Source organism: Chanodichthys erythropterus, chromosome 7, assembly GCF_024489055.1.
Source record: "Chanodichthys erythropterus isolate Z2021 chromosome 7, ASM2448905v1, whole genome shotgun sequence".
In the NCBI taxonomy this organism is placed as follows: domain Eukaryota; kingdom Metazoa; phylum Chordata; class Actinopteri; order Cypriniformes; family Xenocyprididae; genus Chanodichthys; species Chanodichthys erythropterus.
Genome location: NC_090227.1, coordinates 39,064,196 through 39,088,994, shown reverse-complemented (window position 1 = coordinate 39,088,994; position 24,799 = coordinate 39,064,196). Strand labels below are relative to the sequence as shown.

General features: G+C 37.7%; 1 protein-coding gene across 1 annotated transcript in view; it reads right to left on the bottom strand.

Annotated features, from left to right (window-relative positions):
• The window catches only part of capn12 (calpain 12), a 33,351-nt gene extending 9,066 nt beyond the window's left edge, over positions 1-24,285 (bottom strand). The window contains exons 1-18 of the mRNA XM_067389415.1: positions 24,100-24,285; positions 21,824-21,893; positions 18,323-18,441; positions 13,811-13,944; positions 13,434-13,605; positions 12,484-12,573; positions 11,820-11,899; positions 11,658-11,735; positions 11,158-11,333; positions 9,297-9,553; positions 5,482-5,690; positions 5,337-5,373; positions 5,156-5,230; positions 5,023-5,068; positions 4,525-4,586; positions 2,754-2,822; positions 2,385-2,463; positions 1,638-1,754 (exon numbers count right to left, since the gene is read on the bottom strand). Of these exons, the coding sequence (XP_067245516.1) occupies positions 1,638-1,754; positions 2,385-2,463; positions 2,754-2,822; positions 4,525-4,586; positions 5,023-5,068; positions 5,156-5,230; positions 5,337-5,373; positions 5,482-5,690; positions 9,297-9,553; positions 11,158-11,333; positions 11,658-11,735; positions 11,820-11,899; positions 12,484-12,573; positions 13,434-13,605; positions 13,811-13,944; positions 18,323-18,441; positions 21,824-21,893; positions 24,100-24,285 (2,056 nt within the window). The remainder of the gene's footprint in view (positions 1-1,637; positions 1,755-2,384; positions 2,464-2,753; positions 2,823-4,524; positions 4,587-5,022; positions 5,069-5,155; positions 5,231-5,336; positions 5,374-5,481; positions 5,691-9,296; positions 9,554-11,157; positions 11,334-11,657; positions 11,736-11,819; positions 11,900-12,483; positions 12,574-13,433; positions 13,606-13,810; positions 13,945-18,322; positions 18,442-21,823; positions 21,894-24,099) is intronic.
• Positions 24,286-24,799: the final 514 nt, after the last annotated feature.

The following is a 24,799-nucleotide window of genomic DNA, read 5'->3' as shown; positions in this document are numbered from 1 at the left end:
TGTGGAGACCATCCTTCAATCCAGAGCTCCCTCCACGAGGAAGTTGTATATGTACAAATGGAAACTGTTCGCCACATGGTGTGGCCAGCGTAATATGGACCCTGTCCACTCTCCTATTAGCTGTGTGCTACAATTCCTTCAGGAAAAAATTTCAGAAGGCTTAACCCCTTCAACATTGAAGGTATATATCGCAGCCATCTCGGCTTATCATAATCCTGTAGGGGGCTCCTCGGTGGGTCGAGACCCCCTAGTTATACGCTTCCTTCGTGGTGCACTGAGGTTGAGGCCTTCGGTGCGCACAAAAACTCCGACCTGGGACTTATCTATTGTGCTCAATTCAATAGAAGAAGTGTCAGATAAATTTCTAACACTAAAAACAGTCTTTCTGTTAGCAATTTCTTCCTTGAAAAGGATTGGTGATTTGCAAGCGCTGTCAGTCGCTCCATCATGTTTAGAATTTGCGCCTGGTATGATCAAGGCTTTCTTACATACTAGACCGGGCTATGCGCCAAAGGTCCCCACTAGAGTCCCAGGTCCCATTGTACTGGAGGCTTTCTGTCCTCCACCATTTGAAAATCAGGATCAGGAAAAACGTAATCTGCTTTGCCCTGTGAGGGCGCTGGATGCCTACACCCACAGAGCTGCCCTGTGGAGAAAAACAGATCAATTATTTGTATGTTACGGGTCCCCTAGAAGGGGGGGCCCAGCATCCAAGCAGAGGATGAGCAAGTGGGTGGTTGAGGCCATCTCACTCGCATATAAAGCAGTGGGACAGCCATATCCCTTAGCCGTTAGAGCTCATTCTACAAGAGGTATGGCCGCTTCTAAAGCTCTTTTGTCAGGAGTGTCACTGGACGACATATGTGGTGCAGCTGGATGGTCATCCCAGCACACTTTCATCAGATTTTATAATCTTAATAAAAGTTCTACTCCAGGTTCCTTGGTCTTGCAAGATAGCAGCCAGGCACTTGAAGATACGGCGTAGTTGGGACAGCGTTCCCATCACGTCATTGACGTAGCGTCGATAGTTCCCACGAAAGGGAACGTCTCGGGTTACGAGTTTAACCCCTGTTCCCTGAGTAAGGGAACGAGACGCTACGTTGCGTTGCCGTACCTCACTCATACCTGGAGCGCTTTGCTTCAGACATATTCCAGAAGCTGGCGTTCTCTGTTTCTGGGTATGCTTTATAGTTTCCTGGTCCGTGACGTCACCCGCCTCTGACGTCACATCTTCTCATTGGTTGGATACAGAGGTGCTTCACGAACACAAAATGCAGAGGGTTCCCATCACGTCACTGACGTAGCGTCTCGTTCCCTTACTCAGGGAACAGGGGTTACACTCGTAACCCGAGACGTTTTTTTCCTACTATGGAAGTCAATTGTGCCCCAAAGTGGCCTGGTTACAAACTTTCTTCAAAATATCTTCCTTGGTGTTCAACAGAACAAGGAAAATTATACAGAATTTGGTGAGTAAATGACGATAAAATTTTCGTTTTTGGGTCAACTATCCCTTTAAGTAGTAGACATTTTCCAGGAGCACAAATAGATAGGTTTAAGTTCCCAGTAAGTATGGGCGGTTATTTATTCATTTATTTTGACTATAGATTACAGTATGGATTCTCTGGTCATGGACTTACCAAAGAGCACCTGCAGTCTGGCAACACAAGACACAAAGCCATAGAAGGGCAGGTACTGTTCACCGGCACCAAACCTCTCCCACAACAACTGCTCCACAACGTTGTCACACTCCACACCTGAGGGTAAAAACAGACACAGAAAGAGGTGGAGGGAACGTGAGTGCAGTGGAGAAGTGTAAAGACTGTACATTTCCCTTTGCATATAAACACAGGGTGTGGTGTTTGTGTATGGCTACATGTATCACACTGTCAGTTTTTGGGATTGATAACCGCATTTACTTACAGGTGAGAGTATTGAAATGTCTCGTTCACACAGCAACTTACAGTAGCGTCTCGGATACTGTCTGTATGAGCATTTGACAGGAGTCAAACCCATATTCTCTTACCAGAAACCATAATCAAAACTGACGGGAGCAGCTCTGGTGGAGAACAGTGACTGGATCGAAAACCCTCATATCTCCGTGACTGTAAGTTACCAAAACCACACATGAAAACCTGCAACACGAGGTGTTTGTGCAGCACAGAACGCCGCTCTCGCACTGTATGACGTGACAGAAAACTAGTTGTCCAGTCCGGTTCTGTTCACAGAGCGCAGGTTTTCCGAACATGAAAATTTACAGGTGTGAGTTTGGTCATAGAATGCGGTTGTCACCCCATAAATAACTGAACTGTGTGTGAAAGTAACCGTATTAAAGACTCAGACACAGGACTGACAGCTGTATTCTGCTGGCCCATATATGTGCTCACCTGCAGCATTCAGCGCCAAACTGAGTTCAAACGGACTCATAGTTCCTGACGAATCCTCATCAAACTGAAAAAAGATAGACTGTGGAAGAAAAAAAATGTAGATAAGTAATTTCTCCATATTTTTTGGGCACTTGAAAGGAAGCCAGTGATTGGGCTCCAATATGACACTGGCACAAAGCATTAAAGCAGTTGAGTTCGTCAAAAGGATAAACAACAACAACAACGTTTCAAGGTCTTTTGGTCTGTGCAAGACACGCTCCATGTAACCTAACACAACCTGATAATTGTCACAGCTCAGTGTCCTCGCCGCTCTCTCTAACACTGTGCCAAGTCTTAGAGTGATCTTTTCACGCATGAGAACTGAGATACCTGCAGATTGCGTAGGGAAGTGAGCAGCTTCTCAGCTTGAGCTCTGTTCAGACGGCCTCTGCCTCCAGTCTGCAGTACATACCGCAGTTAAGAATATCAACCAAAAATGGGACATAGACTATATATATATATATATATGTGTACACACACACTCTAAAAACTAATTCAGGGGACCTTTAGTCATTACTTAAATATACATATTGTTGTGAAATAAAAAATCAAGTTCTGAAATGCTGTTAGACTTTTTGCTTGTAATTGTTATTTTATTGAGCTTGGATGATATACAAATTATACCTATTGATTCGATATATTATCATGACTTGTCATAGTTTAACATTTTCAGTTAATCAAAAATGTATTTAATTTTAAGTTCTGTTAATATAAAATACAACCTGATCACGTGTAAACGTGTTTCATTGTTTTGAGTTGTATGAACACTTTTTTTAATTTAGACGAACTTAAGTGAAACTGGGCTTGGATTTATATTTCCCATCATGCTTTGCCCATGGCACTTGAAAGGGAGAGTAAATGCTAAAATTAAGTGTTATATAATATTTTTTTGCACAAGATTAATGGTAAGGGAGATTTAGCAGTAATTAGGGTTTTGTTATGCTAATTTAGAAGAGTTTACCATCATGGTGACAAGCGGTGCTTGGTAAGTTCATGTTACTTAGAAATGCATTTTTATTGTGTCCAAAAAGCATCTTCACCTGACTTAAAACATTATGTTGGATCAACTTAAATAGTTGCATTCATGTTGACAATTATTAAGTTCATGTTACTTAGAAATGTGTTTTTATTGTGGCAAAAAAACATCTTCACCTTACTTTATGTTGGATCAACTCAAAATATTGATTTGAATTCATGTAATTCTCCCAATTGGCTTAAGTTAAAAATTCTAGTGGAAAACGTTAACATATTTTTTGTTGTTGAACCAATGTTTTATTTTTTTAGAGTGAACAACCATTCAAAACTTCCTGATCATTTAGTAAAAATTTAAGCTATCTTTTCTATTTTAATATTTTTTAAAATGTAATTTATTCCTGTGAATTTTCAGCATCATTACTCCAGTCTTCAGTGTCACATGATCCTTCAGAAATCATTCTAATTTGCTAATTTGCTGCTCAAGAAACATTTTATTATCATTGATGAAAAAAGATGTGCTGTTTAAGATTTTTGTGGAAACCATGATACATTTCTTTAAATAAAAACGTATTCAAAAGATCAGCATTAAAGGGTTAGTGGCAGTTTGATACACACTCCGAACCACTGATTCGAAACAAAAGCTTCAAAGCTTCATGAAGCAGTGTTTTGAAATCGGCCATCACTAGATATTGTTGAATAAAGTCGTTATTTTGTTTTTTGGTGCACAAAAAGTATTCTAACATTACATTAACATTAAGGTTGAACCACTGTAGTCACATGAACCGTCTTTAGTAGCTTTCTGGGCATCTGAAAGTGTTAATTATCTTGCTGCCAATGCAGGCCTCACTGAAAAATATCTTAATTTGTGTTCTGAAGATGAACGAAGGGCGTGGTGAGTAAGAAATGACAGAATTTTCATTTTTGAGTGAACTAACCCTTTAATTTAAAAATATTTTTTTTTGTAACATTATAAATGTCTTTAATGTCACTTTCGATCAGTTTAATGCATCCTTGCTGAATAAAAGCATGTTTTTTTAATAAAAAAATCTTATTCCAAACTTTCAAACAGTAGCATAAAAGTATATAATAAACATAATTAAAATATTGCTAGATGGAAGAAGGATACATCTTCTCCAAAGATGAGCTGTCTGCAGGTCTCCAGGGGAAGTTCATAGTCTTTTTCCAGCACTAAAACATAATTAAAACACATAAACTGCATAAGCACTTGTTTTGAATGCACACTAAGAGCTCTTGGATTATTCTGGCACCTAGTGTGAACCAAAAGCAAACATATTTGGTTATTAATAGTTTTTGCAAATGCAGCTGATTTATTCTGAAACTGAATTTGTCTGATAACTGATATGGATGTTAGTGTCATGTGAGTGTAAATCATTTTGTTATATAAATATATTTTTATACAGTAACAGCACTAATAATTTATTAAAAGGGTAAAACATTTTTAGTCTAAATATAATGAAGTCTTTATACAGTGAATGAATGTATAGCCAATACAGTGCAACTGGAGTTCATTCTAAGTGACGCTACATGATACTTCCACCTTGTGGCCATTTATGGTACAGCAACCATGTGACTGACAGCTTGTGCTAAATGTGTAAATCCTGACCTGAGTTCACCAGATTCATAAATTGCACAGCATTCACTCTGTCATCCTGGAAAGTGAAAAACAATGGCATATTTGAGGACACAGAATACCACAAATATCTGTGAATTTCACTGGATGGGATTGAGATTCTTACAGATCCAGCCTTTTCATCAAACCACTTCTGCACCCTGAACTGGTCCTCGGGTAAGACTGGCTTTGACATGACCATCTATGGACAGACAAACGCACACACATGTATATATAACACATAATAATATCATATTTATGCACATATGGTTGTTCTTCTTTCTCATTTTAGTCAGTACATGTCTTACCACAGAGTAGTTGTTGGTGCAGGGGAAATCCTGGAATCTGTAAAGCAGATTCGAAACTTTCATATGGTTAACCGCTGTACAGACATAAACACATTATCACATTATATAACTGACAGAAACATAAGATGTTTGATGTTCTTTGTACCCCTGAATGTTGCCGGTTTTGGTGTAAATGCGGAGGAAGAACTCCCCCTGCTGGTTGGGCCTGTATGTGGAGGCTAGGATGACATAACTGCCAGGCTCCAGGTGAACCTTCCGCCACACGCTCCTGATGCTGCGGTACTTTCCAGAGCGAGCAACCGGACGGTTGTTGGAGAAGAACTGCTGGTCCAGAGATCCTGGCTTGTCCGTCAGCTAAACGTAGAGAAGGTGTGAAAGAGTCATGTGTATTTGTTTATATATTAACAAATGTTTTAGATGAGTGTTTCAGATAGTTACGCAGCGAGCATATATTCATTCAGCTGCTCACCTCAGAGGGGACCTGAAAGAGAGAATGAAGAGATAAGATAAGGGAGAAATACAATTTGTAACTATAGCAGGGACCTTTAAAGGGTTAGTTCACCCAAAAATTAAAATTCTGTCATTTATTACTCACCCTCATAACCGCACCTGTAAGACCTTCGTTAATCTTCGAAACACAAATTAAGATATTTTAGTTGAAATCTGAAGCCTCCATAGGGAGCAATGACACTTCCTCTCTCAAGATCCATTAATGTACTAAAAACATATTTAAATCAGTTCATGTGAGTACAGTGGTTCAATATTAATATTATAAAGCGACGAAAATATTTTTGGTGTGCCAAAAAAACTAAATAACGACTTATTTAGTGATGGCTGATTTCAAAACCCTGCTTCAGGAAGCTTCGGAGCACAAAGAATCAGCATATCGAATCATGATTCGGATCAAACCACCAAACTGCTGAAATCACGTGACTTTGGCGCTCCGAACCGCTGATTCGACACAAAAGATTCATAACGCTCCAAATCTTCCTGAAGCAGTGTTTTGAAATCGGCCATCACTAAATAAGTCGTTATTTTGGTTTTTTTTGGCGCACCAAAAATATTCTCGTCGCTTTATAATATTAATATTGTACCACTGTACTCACATGAACTGATTTAAATATGTTTTTAGTACATTAATGGATCTTGAGAGAGGAAATGTCATTGCTGGCTATGCAGGCCTCACTGAGCCATCGGATTTCAACAAAAATATCTTAATTTGTGTTCCGAAGATGAACGAAGGTCTTACGGATGTGGAATGGCATGAGGGTGAGTAATAAATGACAGAATTTTCATTTTTGGGTGAACTAACCCTTTAACTCTTTCCCCGTCAGCATTTATATATATATATATAAAGTTGCCAACCAATGCCAGAATTTTGATAGTTTTCACAAAACTTTCATGGCCCCCGGAATATTTTGTTGTATGAATATGTGAATATACAATATATCAAAAGAAAGAACAGAGCCTCTGCTTTAAAAAAATATTCTAGCTTCATGCATTCTTTTTTATCAACACTTGAATGTGGGTCAGTTTCATAAAAAGCAACATTTTAAACAAAATGCTGAGAAAATCACGTTTTTGCCAAAGACTACAGCATGACGATCAAAACAAGGATCGAGCAGATCAAGTCCATCAACACACAAAGCTTGTAATGCTTCCTGGGTCGACATTTCATTCATTAGGCAGTTTTAATTTATATGCGGTTTAATGTTTGATGATCACGTTATTTACATGATTGCTTTTATCTGCTTGTTCTTTGCCTGTGTTTTGATCCGGAGATTCTGTACTCTTTCAGAAGATGCATAATAGCACCCACTACTGTATAACAGTGAAAATATGAATTGCCAAAAAATTGCCAGTGGCAGGGAAAGAGTTAAAAGGAAGATCTCACTTTTTTTTAAATAAATAAATATGCATTAAACAATAACTTCAACCAAAGCTAATGTTACAAAGCTAATGTCTCTCCCACATAAAATGTAATACCTTTACAACAAGGCTGAATTAAATTAATGCATTAAAAGCAGTAATAATGTTAAATATTACAATTTAAAATAGAATGAGAATTTTCTATTTCAATATATGTCAAAAAGTAATTTAATCCTGTGATGGCTAAGCTAAATTATCAGCAGTCATTACTCCAGTTTAGTCTTGTTTTTATTATTACATTATTTTATTATATTAATTTAAATAAAAAAAATCATGTATGTTTCTATACATCAATAATGATTGAGTTAATGGCTTTGCATCATAACAAAGTACAGTGGGGCAAAAAAAGTATTTAGTCAGCCACCAATTGTGCAAGTTCTCCTACTTAAAAAGATGAGAGAGGCCTGTAATTTTCATCATGGGTACATTTCAACTATGAGAGACAAAATGAAAAAAAAAAAAAAAAAAAAAATCCAGAAAATGTATTTGCAAATTATGGTGGAAAATAAGTATTTGGTCAATAACAAAAGTTCATCTCAATACTTTGTTATATACCCTTTGTTGGCAACGACAGAGGTCAAACGTTTTCTGTAAGGTTTTTACACACTGTTGCTGGTAGTTTGGCCCATTCCTCCATGCAGATCTCCTCTAGAGCAGTGATGTTTTGGGGCTTTCGCTGGGCAACACGGATTTTCAACTCCCTCCAAAGATTTTCTATGGGGTTGAGATCTGGAGACTGGCTAGACCACTCCAGGACCTGGAAATGCTTCTTACGAAGCCCGGGCGGTGTGTTTGGGATCATTGTCGTGCTGAAAGACCCAGCCACGTTTCATCTTCAATGCCCTTGCTGATGGAAGGAGGTTTTCACTCAAAATCTCACGATACATGCATTCTTTCCTTTACACGGATCAGTCGTCCTGGTCCCTTTGCAGAAAAACAGCCCCAAAACATGATGTTTCCACCCCCATGCTTCACAGTAGGTATAGTGTTCTTTGGATGCAACTCAGCATTCTTTCTCCTCCAAACACGCCAAGTTGAGTTTTTACCGAAAAGTTCTATTTTGGTTTCATCTGACCATAAGACATTCTCCCAATCCTCTTCTGGATCATCCAAATGCTCTCTAGCAAACTTCAGACGGGCCTGGAGATGTACTGGCTTAAGCAGGGGGACACGTCTGGCACTGCAGGATTTGAGTCCCTGGCGGCGTAGTGTGTTACTGATGGTAGCCTTTGTTACTTTGGTCCCAGCTCTCTGCAGGTCATTCACTAGGTCCCCCCGTGTGGTTCTGGGATTTTTGCTCACTGTTCTTGTGATCATTTTGACCCCACGGGGTGAGATCTTGTGTGGAGCCCCAGATCGAGGGAGATTATCAGTGGTCTTGTATGTCTTCCATTTTCAAATAATTGCTCCCACAGTTGATTTCTTCACACCAAGCTGCTTACCTATTGCAGATTCAGTCTTCCCAGCCTGGTGCAGGTCCACAATTTTGTTTCTGGTGTCCTTTGAGAGCTCTTTGGTCTTGGCCATAGTGGAGTCTGACTGTTTGAGGTTGTGGACAGGTGTCTTTTGTACTGATAACGAGTTAAAACAGGTGCCATTAATACAGGTAACAAGTGGAGGACAGAGGAGCCTCTTAAAGAAGAAGTTACAGGTCTGTAAGAGCCAGAAATCTTGTTTTTTTGTAGGTGACCAAATACTTATTTTCCACCATAATTTGCAAATAAATTCTTTAAAAATCAGACAATGTGATTTTCTGGATTTTTTTTTTCTCATTTTGTCTCTCATAGTTGAAATGTACCTATGATGAAAATTACAGGCCTCTCTCATCTTTTTAAGAGGGAGAACTTGCACAATTGGTGGCTGACTAAATACTTTTTTGCTCCACTGTATGTAAATGCATTACTATGGTACTATAGGTATATTATTATAAGCCTGGCTTAAAATGCACCACTTTTATACATTTGTAACAGGCTCCCTGCTCCATCTCTAAAGAAGGTTGAAGGTTGAAGTAGATTATAACCAGTCTCTTACCTTGTAGATGTGAAATGCGATGTAGAGGAAATTGACTTTATCTTTCTGTCTGCGGTATTTCTGGAGAAGCTCCACCAGTACCGTGCACTTCTTCTTTTTCTCTCCCTGTTTCTCAGTCTTTTTCACCGGAGCCACTGTGACTTCTTCATCCTCTTCTCCATCCCCTTCCTCCACTTCATCATCCTCTCCATAGTCATGGTCATCCACATCTTTATCAGGCAGTGTCATCTGGAACTGAGGGTTTTTCCAGAAAGATCCTGCAGGGATGATTATTATATTATATTAATTATGTTGGGACAGTTTGAATAAAATGAAAACTAAAAGACTTTCAAATCACATGAGCCAATATTTTATTCACATATCCTAGATAACATAAATGTTTAAACTGTGAAATTTTTACAATTTTTTGCACAAAATGAGCTCATTTCAAATTTGATGCCTGCTACAGGTCTCAAAATAGTTGGGACGGGGGCATGTTTACCATGGTGTAGCATCTCCTCTTCTTTTCAAAATAGTTTGAAGACGTCTGGGCATCGAGGTTATGAGTTTCTGGAAATTTGGTATTGGAATTCGGTCCCATTCTTGCCTGATATAGGTTTCCAGATGCTGAAGAGTTTGTGGTTATCTTTGATGTATTTTCCTCTATAGGTGATGCCATGCTGTTGTAACAGCTGCAGTATGTGGTTTTGCATTGTCTTGCTGAAATACACAAGGCCTTCCCTGAAATAGACGTCATCTGGAAACCTTTTTATACCTTTCAGCATTCATTGTGCCTTCCAAAACATGTAAGCTTCCCATACTGTATGCACTTATGCACCCCCATACCATCAGAGATGCTGGCTTTTGAACTGAACGCTGACGACACGCTGAAAGGTCTTCCTCCTCTTTAACCCGGAGGACACGGCGTCCTTGATTTCCAACAAGAATGTCAAATTTGGACTCGTCTGACCATAGAAAACTTTTCCACTTTGAAACAGTCTATTTTAAATGAGCCTTGGCCCACAGGACACGACAGCGCTTCTGGACCATGCTCACATATGGCTTCTTTTTTGCATGATAAAGCTTTAGGTGGCATCTGCAGATGGCACGGCGGATTGTGTTTACCGACAGTGGTTTCTGGAAGTATTCCTGGGCCCATTTAGTAATGTCATTGACACAGTCCTGCTGATGAGTGATGCGGTGTCGTCTCAGGGCCTGAAGACCAAGGGCATCCAATAAAGGTCTTGGGCCTTGTCCCTTACGGACAGAGATTTCTCCAGTTTCTCTGAATCTTTTGATGATGTTACTTTTTTTGAGACCTGTAGCAGGCCTCAAATTTGAAATGAGCTCATTTAGTGGATAAGAGTGTAAAATTTCTTCGTTTAAACATTTGTTGTGTTATTTATGTTCTATTGTGGATAAAATATTGGCTCATGTGATTTGAAAGTCTTTTAGTTTTCATTTTATACAGAGGAATTTCAAATTTCATTATTTCAAATTTAAAAAACGTCCCAACATTTCCGGAATTTGGTTGTATGTTTACAAGCTGTTTAATTTATAAAAATTCATTAAAATAAAATTAATTAAAACTAAATCCATAAAATGTTCCCATGCTGGGAACTCCTTAAAGGTTCTATATATGATGCGCCTGACAGAAGTTCTATATAGAATCTTTTCTGCTAAGAGTTTGGGAAGTCTGTGGAAACGCTGGTTCTTCAAAGGAAAAGAACAAAAAATAGGAAATATCTTGATTTTAGTTATGTTATTGTTTTATTGTCTAAATCATTTTAAGTCATCTCGAGGCCCTTTGGAAGTTCGCTGAGGCCCCCTAGTGGGTTGAGATCCACTGATATAGACTTATTCGTAATAACCATGCACTTACTGGGGTATTTTCGGCTGCCCCCTGCAGAGCACATTGGGACCCAGGTGCCTTGATGTGAGCTCAGCGTCCAGGACGGGGTGGTCGTGTCATCACTCGCCTCCCCTGACATAGAGTCCGGATTCACGCTGCACATTTCCACTGTATTAAACAGACGGCAAAAGTCCTCTATTCCAATCCTGGAAAACATAAGTGCTTATGAAGTCCAGATTTTAACTAGATGGCTTTTTAAGGGATGCATTGACTGCAGTGGCAGTTATTATTTGTTGTAGTATTAGTACAGTTATATAATTCTTGGCATTTAATTGATTCAGGTTTGGCAGTGCTCCACAACAGAAAGAGATAGAGATGTGTGTGAGGAAATCACTCCCATAATACAATCAAAGGCGCTGTCTATTTAAAATATGTTTGTGTGCATGTGCCATGATTAAATTCTACAGGAGCCCCTGTTTGACTATTTGAGTTATGGGAAAGTGTCTTGTATACTGGGAACATTTACCTACCAGAATTCTCCATCTTCAACTTTGGCCAACTCAAGTCTGGTCTTCTGAGCACTGTCTATAAGGTCCCAGTCTTTACACCTGCACAGAAACACAAATGCCCAGTCTTTAGCAGCTCTGAGGTGCAAACCTTGTATCAAAATGAGCTGCTGAAGTCTTTCTCACCTGTCACTCCAGGGTCCACAGTACTCAATAAACCCCCAGGGGTTACGCAGCCTCACCAGTAAGACCTCTTCAGACTCCCTCTGGACCTACACACACACACAAACATGGGTTTCATGTTTTATGGGGACTTTCCATAGACATAATGATTTTTATACTGTGCAAACTGTATATTATATCCCCTAATCTTAACCTTACCCCTAAACACAACCCTCACAGAAAACTTTCTGCATTTTCACGTTTTCAAAAAACATTATTCTGTATGATTTATAAGCTGTTTTCCTCGTGGAGACCAAAAAATGTCCCCACAACGTTTGGATTACCGGCACCACACACACTCACACTCACTCATATACACACTCTCTCTCTCTTTCACATTCTCTCTCTCCCCCTCTTTCTTACACACATACACACACACACACACACACAAACAAGAGCATGTGAAAACCTATTATGGTCTCAAGTGTTTACCAAAAGCTGGATGTAAAAAAATCACTAATTGGATGAATCATTCAAAATTTGTCAAGAAACGCACAAGTATTTCACCCTAAATTCACACTAAAAGAAAATAATCTCACAATGCAAAAAAAAAAAAAAAATCTTTATCTTTCTTTGTGAAATTCCCACAAAGCCCATATTCCTGAAATCATGTGTATATGCAATATACTCGTACCTTATCTGTATCAGTGATGGCATAGGCATGACCTTTAATGAGACCCTCTGATGTCACAATGCCAATGTCCTTCACACTCGTAGCCTGTACACAAAACATGGGTGTTTAAAGGGTTAGTTCACCCAAAAATGAAAATTCTGCCATCATTTACTCACCCACATGCCTTTCCAAACCCGTAAGACTTTTGTTCATCTTTGGAACACAAATTAAGATATTTTTGATGAAATCTTAAAGCTTTCTGTCCCTCCATTGACAGCAACGTTGACGCTTCAAAAAGTTCATAAAGAAAAACAAATCCAATGTAAAACTAATGTAAAACTGAACTGAGCGGTTTAGTCCAAATTTTCTGAAGAGACACGATCACTTTATATGATGAACAATTTAGGCTTTTATTCACAAATAAACATTCATCGATGCGAACATCAGTTATGGTAATCATGTTTTCTTGACACGTGCGAGAACCAATGAGTGTTACGCAGCACGTTTGAACTTCCGCAAAAAGTTTGTTCTTGTGCATCATTCAGCTTCGGTTGAGCTTCTGTTTATGTTCGCTGATGAATGTTTATATGTGAGTAAAAGCCTAAATTAAATCTGTATATCATAAAAAGCGATCAGTTCTCTTCAGAATATTTGGACTAAACCACTCTATTACTGGAATAGTTTTACAATCTCTTTATGAATTTTTGAAGCATCAAAGTTTCAACTGCATAGGCTGTCAGATTTCATCTAAAAAGATTTGTGTTCCGAAGATGTATGAAAGTCTTACGGGTTTGAAACGACATGAAGGTGACAAAACTGATGTATTTGGTGTAGCTGGTCCACCAGCACTCCTGCAAAACATATCATATGCTGGTGACCAACAATGCTGGATTTTTTCAGCAGGGCTATCATGTGTATATATAATGTTAGGGTTAGGGTTATACATTTATAACCGTAGTCCATACATGTATGAAGCAGCTGATCAGGCTGCTCCTGGCCAGGGCAGCAGTGATGGCTCTCCAGAGCATGCGTGGGGGCCGAGAAGACACAGGGAGGGAGTATGCAATGCCCCCTGTGAAATCCTCCATTCCCTCTGAGATAATCCCTCCTTTCAGACTGCCATAAGAACCAATCAGCCTTTAAAAACACACAGACACACACACACATATTACTAATTGGCTTCTATTGGTTGAATTCCACATTTATTACTCTGCAACTGGATGTTTTTTCTAAAAATATCAGTCCTTAAATAACACAAAGGAACAATGGCTTTCACGTGAGAGGTGTCACTAATGAATAGTCACACGCCCACACAGTCGAGGACACATATGCTGGAACTGACTTGGCATAAGCTTTCTCCACCAGGGCGCTCCAGAACTCGTTGGTGGTGCGAGAGTAGCTGAAAAGCAGACGGCCCTCTCTCACAGGCAGCCTGTCATCCACTACCACCTCCACCCACTCACCATACTGCCAGAACTACACAGAGAGAGAGAGAGAGAGAGAACAGGGTTATGTCTGCTCTGTACAAGCACATTCGGGTGTTGATGCACCTGAAAAAGTGGGATGTTTTACTGCTTTATGGGTCTCGAAATTATCTGTTTCAGATATGTAAAACATTTGGGCCAGTTTATTTCCATCGTTTTAAAGGAATCATATAAGGAGAATCGAACATTTACTTGAAAATTTTATGAAAATATGCAAAGATGTGGGGTTGGTAATATTTTTACAAAACAAAAATGCAAGAAAAACAGTAAAAATTTTGTTAGAATTTAATGGTACACTATCTAGCGGATAAAACAAAACTGCATGCATTTTTCTGAAGAACATAGTTTTGGTTGTGCTTCGGCTCTGCGTGAATGTGCGAATAAATATGGTTCTTTCATAACTAAAAAAGAGAGATTATCCTACTAGGATTATAACCAGTTTATATGGAAAGGATCTCAAGCTGACTAGCTGAAGACGTAGATATACCCATTAACAGACACGGTACTTCCTTGAAAAATAAATTCCAGCACAGCTCTACAACAACCTTAATGAAATGAGGCTTTACAGTGATCTCTGTTAGAGAGCTACATATGGCAATTTATCTGTTCAATAAATACCTTACTAACCTGTTGAGTAATAAAAACAGCATCTCTGCATCACTTTTACAACATTTTAAATCCCTGAGTTCTCACCATCTCTGAAAAGCCAATGTTTATTCTTGTTTTATTAAAAGCTCTGCCGCTTTCTCTTTTTGCCAGCAGACTCTCCTCCATTCAGCATTTGTTTAAAACGGGTGATTCCCTTCCACACCAGACAAGTTTTCTCTATTTACGGATATGACGAGACACGGTGACACAGGTGAGCGACGAACTTCCTGAGAAAACCATCTAGATAGGACGATAATATAAACACTTAAAATAGTGAAACAGGCAAAAACTCATTTTGGAAGAATTGATGATGTATTGACTCATTTAAATTTTGTTAAAGGTAAAAAAAAAAAAAAGGTATATTGTGTACCTTTAAAAACTTTTTTTCTATTTAAATGCATTTTAAATTATAATTTATTCCTGTGTGGGAATGCCAAATTTTTAGTATCCATTATGCCACATGATTCTCATTCTAATTGCTTTTTTTCTGCTCACAAAATATTTCTAATTATTTTCAAAAAATTGTGCTGCTTAATACTTTTGTATAAACCATGATATATATTTGATGGATAAGTTCATCAGAACATAATTTATTTGAAAGAGAAATCTTTTGTTATGTGTTTACTGTCACTTTTGGTTAATTTAATGCATCCTTACCGAATAAAAGTAGGGCTTGGAACAATAAATAGTTGAATCGCGAATCAAGAAATGATTCTGAGCTTATTTTTTAAAAGCAAATGGCACTGCATGCTTTAGAAACAGCAGTACCTGAAATCGATACACACACCACTTGAACCTTCTGTAAAATAATCATTCATAAAGTTCAAAAAAGTTGAAACTAATTACGAGGGTGTTCACAGTTGGTTGTTTACATTAATCTTGCATCATAAAAACATTCTGAGCTGCAAGTACATATAGCTGAATGCTCAAGCGCTCTTCTTCATGAGCATTTGAGCACGCAGTTAAAAACTAGCCTAGAGCGCCATCTGCTGTTAAAAACCAAGCTCGGAATCAAACTAAGGAGAATTGCGATGCATTCGGAAAATCTCATAATTGATCCACGAATCAATTTATTCTCCCATCCCTAAATAAAAGCATTCATTTCTTTCTTTTTTAAAAATAAATAAATAAATGAAATAAAAATAATACTGACACAAACTTTTGAACGGAAGTGTATTTTAATTTACATAAAAGTCATAAAGGCACAGCAACAAAACAGACTATTTAGGGTGAAAAATATTCATAAAGAACTAAATTATGACTGTTTTGTTGTAAAACACTTTAGTAATATTAATAAAGTAATTCAACTGTATGAATGACCCCTTAAACGTAAAGCTGAAAGACTTTATGTGATGTTAGACAGGCAAGAATGGACATGTTATCCTTCAGGTAGCACTAGGTGTGTGTCCACATGTCTGTGTACATGTCCTTAGGCTACAGTAACAAGCCTAGACATTTCAGAAATCATCCACCATCAACAGTCCTCTAACTCCTTCTCATTTCTCTTCTGTCACTCAGTTTTTGATGTGTCTTCTTTCTTTCCTCACCTCTCTAACCTTCCTGGATCAGGTCAAGTCATGTTGCGCATACCTGTTTAGCCTCTAAATGTAATACTGCGGCAATGTTATTATATGATGAGAACGGCATAACAATTACATAATGCTGACCAACCTTCAATAATAGCTCTTCACTGCTAATATGTTTTGACTGTTTAATTAACTGTGCTGTTTTCTCACAAGTTTAACCTCAGTTTACAACCACGCACACAACAGCACACAAGCCACGAGAGCTGTAGTGGCTTGTTTTATTGCATGCCTTGTCAAGGTGAACTCTCTGAAACAAATAGCACTGCAGTAATAATTATACTCACAGTGGTTCATTCGTCACTTTGTGCTTCAGAAAATGTAACCCTGAGGAGTTGGTGAGTAAAATGTGTCAGATGGTAATTTATTTATCGTATATACCATCTCATTGTATACAAAAGCCTGTAATTGAGAGATGCACATGAAAAAGTGAACAGCTAAAAAGTTTAGTTTTTTGTAATTTTCTACATGGTGTTTGAAGTGAAATTTATCAGTGAACTTATCTAAGTCTAAATATATTAATAATACTTTATAAATAAATTAGCTTAATGTTAACATTTTGTCTATGTAAATACTGTAAAATAATTTACGACAGAATTATGCATTAGTAAATGTTTTATTTTTTTCTCATTTACTATATAATTATGTGCATATGATTTTCCTTTCTGTCTCATTTCTTTTTCTAGAGAAAAGCTTAAAGGGGCTATATGTAAGACTTTTCATGTATCAATTGCTTTTTTATTGCCAATGTGTGAATCTTGTAGTGAATTTTAAAAAAACGAGGCCTCCCCCGACTTCCTAGGTTGTCTATGAAAGCCTGTAGACAACGGTTGCCAGGTTTTCGCAACAAAACCTGCCCAACTGTTATTCAAACTAGCCCAATCACATTTCAGGCCAGTCCCGTGGTAAAAATCGTGTTCCAGGTGGCTAAATATCATATTATTGCGGACATGAAAAACAACCTGCGGCAACAGTGTTAAAGTAGCCAAATTCTGGGGGGAAACCTCTGACATGGCTACACCAGGTGATTCTATTTTCACCATGTAAAAGTTTCAGTTCTTTGCAATAATAGTAAATATTAATCAGATGCTATCTATATTGGCAGATACTATTTGCACCTCAGTGTTTTTGTACATTAACAGTATGTAAAAATATCAGTAATGTGCCACACCTAGCCCATATCTTAAAGATGTTAAAGGCAAAACACTGGGTCAGATTCCCCCAAAACTGCACCCTGTATATATCTTGTGATGTGACTGACAGGATTAGATGAACAATCTCCGCCCATTTTCATGTTGTCTGGAGCCTCACAGTGGGCCTCTTTTTCTGGCTACCAAAATACAGTAAGTGCAGCTTTCTTTTTGTACGTTTATCTCTCTCTGGTGGTTCCTGCTCAATAACAAGACAGACAGCATTCCTGAGGGGTGGACAAAATAAGGACTCTTCTGGCTGTTTGTTCTTAGTAACGGTGGAAACCATGTAGGAAAGCAATCATACATGAGAGTTTGCAACTTTAGGATCATTTTAAGATGTGTGGTTATTCCAAACTTTGGATTTTATTGACCAAGGTGGTTCCAATCAGATCATTAGGAGACTAAGCGAATAGGATGGATGCTTATTTTAAAGGGGTCTGCAACAAATTTGCAAACAGAAACACAATGTTCCTTCTCTGTGAATGAAAAACAGACAACTGAATTATGATAATTTTTATGCCAGTTTAAAGGGGGAGGGACATGCAGATGTACATGTCACCGGGACAAAAGGAAGATGACGGGAGCCGTTTCTGGAATGAACCTCAGCTGTTAGGGTTGGTAAGGTCAAAGAAGACTGATTCTAATTACCATTCTCCAGCTAGAAGTAAATCTAGATGCATAAGCAGACGTTCAAACGAAGATATAAATTCAAGCCTGATTCGACCCTCTCTCAAACCCCCACTTGGACTATAAAAAATGAATCCCTTTATGTAAAATTCATGGGTTCTTTCATGTATTCCCTATCAATCACTCATTTATAGTCACTGATCTAGTTTTATATAAGACTAAATGTGGAAGAAAAACATGATTTCTAAAGAATAATCTCATAAATTTGTGAGTGTCTCATAATTGTCATTTTTATTGTGGGTTTCCTGCTCCCCCTTACCCTGAAACGGAAGATGCCGGCGTAGGATTCACTCAGGCTTTGTCCAGATGGAACCACTTTGACAAACAGAGTCGGGTGCATGGTGAGACAGGACAGGGCCGCCAGCAGCCAGCAGTTACCTGTAGAAGGATACGACGTTACACAATTCTGACAAAATTTATGTTCTTCCACCAACGCTTTGAAGAAGCAGGAGACATGCTGTCTGTCTCACACAGAGACATTCCTCTGTAACAGGTAACAGCTGTCCGTTTGCTCCATGTGGGGGAAACAGCACACTTCATAAAAAACATACTTAACACACCAGCTCCCATAGGAATGACACCAAACAGAGCTCTACAATGGAGGACGCCCAATTAATCTTGGACCGCTGGATATGTTGATGTGAAAAGTCACTTGAAAACAAATAATTAAAATTTCTGCTTGAAGTGCTAAGAATAAGGCATTATTTCCATTCAAATTAGATTATTTACATGCGTTTGTTATTCTAGTGATCTGTTGCGATGTTCATATATTATTTAGAGAGGGCATCCAAATCCTGAGTGATTTAAGCACAGATCCGCCTGCTTTGACACAAGATGCCCACAGTTCTGTGTTTGCATGCATGCAAGAGAACTCAGAAATGTTGAGTTTCGCAATAAATTGCAGCCAGATGTTGCTTTGACAATGGTAAGTATCCCTTAAATGATACTGTTTCCAGGGGGATACCAAAAGAGAAGAAACCCTTTACTGGTAAATTATGTGTGAACAGGACCTTTGTGAAAACAAGAAATGCAAGGCAGTGGAATCTAAGTATGCCAAAAGAGTAGTATGTCCGAATACATAGGCTACGTCTTCGGAACACAAGTTATGATGCCGATGGCTCAGTGAGGCATGCATTGCCAGCAAGACAATTAAAGGTGCCCTAGAATTGAAATTGAATTTACCTTGGCATAGTTGAATAACAAGAGTTCAGTACATGGAAGTGACATACAGTGAGTCTTAAACTCCATTGTTTCCTCCTTCTTATATAAATCTCATTTGTTTAAAACACCTCAGAAGAACAGGCGAATCTCAACATAACACCAACTGTTACGTAACAGTCGGGATCATTAATATGTAAGACCCCAATATTTGCATATGCCAGCCCATGTTCAAGGCATTAGACAAGGGCAGCCAGTATTAACATCTGGATCTGTGCACAGCTGAATCATCAGACTAGGTAAGCAAGCAATAACAATAGCGAAAAATGGCAGATGGAGCAATAATAACTGACATGATCCATGATATTTTTAGTGATATTTGTAAATTGTCTTTCTAAATGTAAATGCTAATGTACTGTTAAATGTGGTTAAAGTTACCATCGTTTCTTACTGTATTCATGGAGACAAGACTGTCGTTATTTTCATTTTTTAAAACACTTGCAAGTCTGTATAATTCATAAACACAACTTCATTCTTTATAAATCTCTCCAACAGTGTGTAATGTTAGCTTTAGCCACGAAGCATACTATCAAACTTATTCAGAATCAAATGTAAACATCCAAATAAATACCATACTTACGCAATTAGACATGCTGCATGATGAACACTTTGTAAAGATCCATTTTGAGGGTTATTTTAGCTGTGTGAACTTTGTTTATGCTGTTTAAGGCAGTCGCGAGCTCGGGGGCGGGGAGCACGAGAATTTAAAGAGGCCGCGCAGCCTGAATCGGTGCATATTTAATGATGCCCCAAAATAGGCCGTTAAAAAAATGAATTTAAAAAAAATCTATGGGGTATTTTGAGCTGAAACTTCACAGACACATTCAGGGGACACCTTAGACTTATATTACATCTTTTGAAAATGCGTTCTACGGCACCTTTAACTCTTTCAATTCACATTTTTAGGATGCTGCGTCATGCAGGAGACACGAGAGCAGTGGTAAAACATGTCCATCTAGTGCATGTTTACATTGAAGTTACGTAAAAAAAAAAAGTGTTTGTTTTCCACTACACTACTTTTTAATTCTACTAAGTAAAGATGCACTAAACGGACGTCTTGTTGGTCGTATCTTGCATCCTTTTCCCATTCATCAATGTTGCTCTGCAGTTTGATAATATCGTGTTGCGTTTCACGTTTTTAAATGATAAAAACGCATTCTTTTTGATTAGCACCTTCGCCTACCACTTGAAGTAAAAAGAAAAAAGTAAAACCTCCAGAGATCGCATTTGTTGGCCACATACGTCTTCGAGGCTGCCTCATTTCAGAAAAACAAAACAGCGTAGCATCCAAAAGTAATTTCTAATTATTGACAACACAGAATTTACTGGTATTTTGGTGTGAATAACATCTTAACGCTAAAATAATTCAAGCCCTTATTTGTGTGAACAGCAGATCTGGTGTACTTTTACCAGAAGTCAATCCAAGAAATATGCGGTAATTTACAGTTTAATGTGTAAAAAATGGCTAAGTGAGTGGGCCTAATTTCTCAGAAAAATGCTGTAAAATTCCACCTTGAAATGTAATTTTGTTTGCATAAAAGCATCTACCAGAAATGTAAACATTAAAATGTCTTTTACATGTTATTTTCATGTGAAATAAAAACTAAATGAATGAAAAAAATGATTAAAAAAAATAGCAATAAAGTAGTTTCATGAGATCATTCTGTCCTTTTAAGGGTTATTAAATTCTAGAGGATACTTGAAAATTTGCTGTATTACATGCATCAAAATGTATGATAAATGAAACACTGAACTCGTTCAGCAAAAACTACTATGTGGACAGGAGGACATTTCATTTCTTATTTACTTATTAATGTAAATTATGATTTCACTGTATACTTTGTTGAGTTTAAAAGGCACACATTTTTGGTTTGGTGTTGATAAAGAGGTACTTAACCCTTTCTGATGGATCTTTTGGGATACGTAAAACAAAAAAGGTTGGGAAACACTAAACTGTAGAATAAAGCTGAGCATGTAAACATTGAACATTGTACGTCAACAAAAACACTTTCCATCAACACCAAATCAACGCCATATGTGGAGAGGAAGAGAGGCAAAACAATAAAACAATACCCGCTGAGCACAATAATTGTTATTCTTTAGGTGGGTGGAGATGGGGGGGAGGTACAGATGATGCCAATCCAACCTCTCGCTCCCTCCTTCTTCCCTCTGCTTTCATCCCTCCCTGTCTCTAGTACATTTGTCGTGTTTTTGATGTGAGTTGCCTGCGGCGGCTCCGTGTTGCATCTCTCAGCAGGAGGCTCTGAGATCTGTGCAGTGTCTCGCGGCTACAAGGGCAGAATGGGGATAGTACATTAAGCATGATGAGGAAGATCTGGGTGGAAGAAGATGGGGGGAGGGCATCTGCATGATAAGGAGAGGAAGAGTGGGAGCGTTGCCAAAGACGGATATTTCTCTGATAGCACTCATGCCTTGAGGGCGCTTTCGGGTGATTTGGTTTCTGAGAGGTGCAGAAAGGCGTTATCCCATTATCCTGGTATAAAATATGAACAACCGTGTGCTAACACGAGCATGCACTTACCCAGCTGGCCCTGGCAGATATCGGTGGTGCCCATGGTGCCCTCGACAAAGACAGCATTACTTGTGATTTCCTAAAGAGGGGGAGAGGTGGGGTAGAAGAGATGGGTGTGAGCCAAAAACAATTTGCAAGTACATGCAATGGGCTGATCAGGACATCTGAAAACACATGCATGCGTAGGAGAACTTTTCAGGTTCAGGGTCTGTCGGACTGTCTTAAAGACATAGTCAACACCAACATGAAAATTCTGCCATCATTTACTCACCCTCATGTTGTACCAAACCTGTATGACTTTCTTTCCTCTGTGGACTCCCATTGTATGGACAAAAATAGAATAGAAGTCAATGGGAACCAAAACGCTTTGGTGTTCAACAGAAGAAAGTAATGCATACAGGTTTGAAATGACATGAGGGGGAGTAAATGATTTTATGAGTTTTGTTGTTGTTGTTGTCTTTGGTAGACTATCCCTCTTCTCAATGCACTCTTTAAGTATTTTTAAATTAATTATAAAACAACTTAAGAAATTCCCCATTTTTATATATATATATATATATATATATATATATATATATATATATATATATATATATATATATATATATATATATATATATATATGGGTCATTTACGAATAAGGTTTTTAAAAGTGTAAAAATAAACATAATGGAGATATGATTAATTTTGAAGTTTTATTAAGTGTTAACAATGAGATTATGTGTTTTTTATAATCAATTAACACTGCTTTTGTCATTTTTTACAAGATGGACAAAATTTGCCACCAAAAAAGTAATTCAGTTTAACCAAAATTTTGGTTATACCGAATGACGAGATATATATATATATATATATATATATATATATATATATATATATATATATATATATAAAAAAAAAAATGCTAACAGGCTGATATCTAGCTAGCAAAAGTACAATCAAACATTTTATATTTAGTACAAGTTTTTTAAATATTACAACATTTTCCATGTTTTATAGCAGTTGTACCAAATGACCGGATGTTTCGGGACATGCGTACGAGCAAGTGAAAACATGATTTTTTCAAATAGTTAAAAGAGAGTTCGTTAATTTGCTTTACAACCATGTGGTCCTCTGCAGGTGTCTGAATGATGTCACATCCTGTCACATGATATTGATGGCATGACTTGATCCAAAATGGTCCCTTTATATTGGTTACTCCGAATGACATCAATGAAATTAATTTTTCTGAACATTTTTCTCATAATAAAAGCAAGGACTTCTACACATAATTATAATACCATTTTGCACTATGTTGATAAATGATGTTATAAAATCATGCTTAAATAAATAATATATACATTTATTACATTTTAAGATATTTTATTCACAAATTAAGTGACTGTATTGGCCTTTGGATGGTTAAACCGAATGACATTTTGACACTTCAAAATCTTTAAAATACATTTGTATGTATAATCAAAAACTTTTGGATTCGATAAAAGAGATCTAGTTGTACTACCTTATACTTTGGATGTCATATGTCATATCATGGACAAAAAAATGACCCGTCACGTCATTGACCCATATATGAAGAGAATTCCCCATATGCAAAAAACATACTAAATCACATTATATAGACTTTTTCAGAGCACTTGTCAACCATCAGACACAAAACCTGATGGAGTTGACAAAAGTGATTTTTTTTCCACCTTAACCACATGTTGTACAATGAAGCAATGTTGTTTTCTATATATATATATATATATATATATATATATATATATATATATATATATATATATATATATTTGTTTTCATCCATTTAACTTTTCTATTGATTCTATGTGCTGTCATATATTTCTTTAACCAGGTTCCAGGTTGTAACACTGATTTTACCTTAAACATTTAAGGCAGTAATTAAAGTTTGTAATTTCAGTGGCTTGATTTAGTGGCTGTTTTAACAGTGTAAACTGAATTTTCCCTCGAGGTGCAACATCACCTTTAATGACCTCATAAAGTTCTGTGGGCTTTAGCTTGTTATCAGTGAAAATTCCTCCTGTTTTCTACTTCACTTTCTGAAGTGTCTCAATTAAATAGCAACGTACTGTTAAATATTGTCAGTAATGACTTAATTAAATGTTATACTGTTACAAATTAAATCAATCTGCAGTAAATTCACGCCATAGACACAATCTGAACCTATAACATTGTCTTTGGAAAATCAATAAAACCCATTTGAGACTACGTTATGCTGATCTGATGATAAAAAAGACTATTTTCATAGTAGTCAGCTTTAAAGGTACCTTCGGGCGCAGCCACTTTACAGCCTTTTTAGGATCAGGATCCACAGGAATACCGAGGGAGCTTTGGTTCGCTGCAAACACCGTGTCTGAGAACAGAAGTGCAGATTTGAGACACTTCTGCAGAAGGGAGTCGTAGTCTTGATCCTTGAACTTCACAGGATTGTCGATGGAGCCTAACTCAGACATGTCTTCAGATCAGCAGAGAGGATCAGATGCGTCAGTTCTGTCACAGCCTGTGCTGAAGTTTCTAAGCTTTGCCTCAGAAAAGTTTGGAGCAGCACATCCCACTTAATTCCCACCCTCTCATGTTTACTGGCCCGGGAGGCGTAGAAACTTGAGACGTATATGATAATGTCAGACTACTTTGGCTTCCTGTGCTGCTATTCCATCTAAATTAGTCATGTTAATATTCAATTCAAATGTCCGTTATTCGCTTTGATACCAACATTGCAAGCCATTGAGGGATATTTTGGGGCAAAAACAATTAAAATATAGGTGTCGCCGAATCTTTAACGTCCTTTAAAAAATATTTTATTCTATTTATACACCTGGGAATTTTATTTGAACAAAATCAACATCCCTGTGTGTGAAATAACACATTCACCACTAGATGGCACTGCGATGTCACTACCTTAGGTTCTCAGTTCTCAATTCACACGTTCTCAATTTCTTCCCAGCTGTTGTAATAGCCTAATAAAAC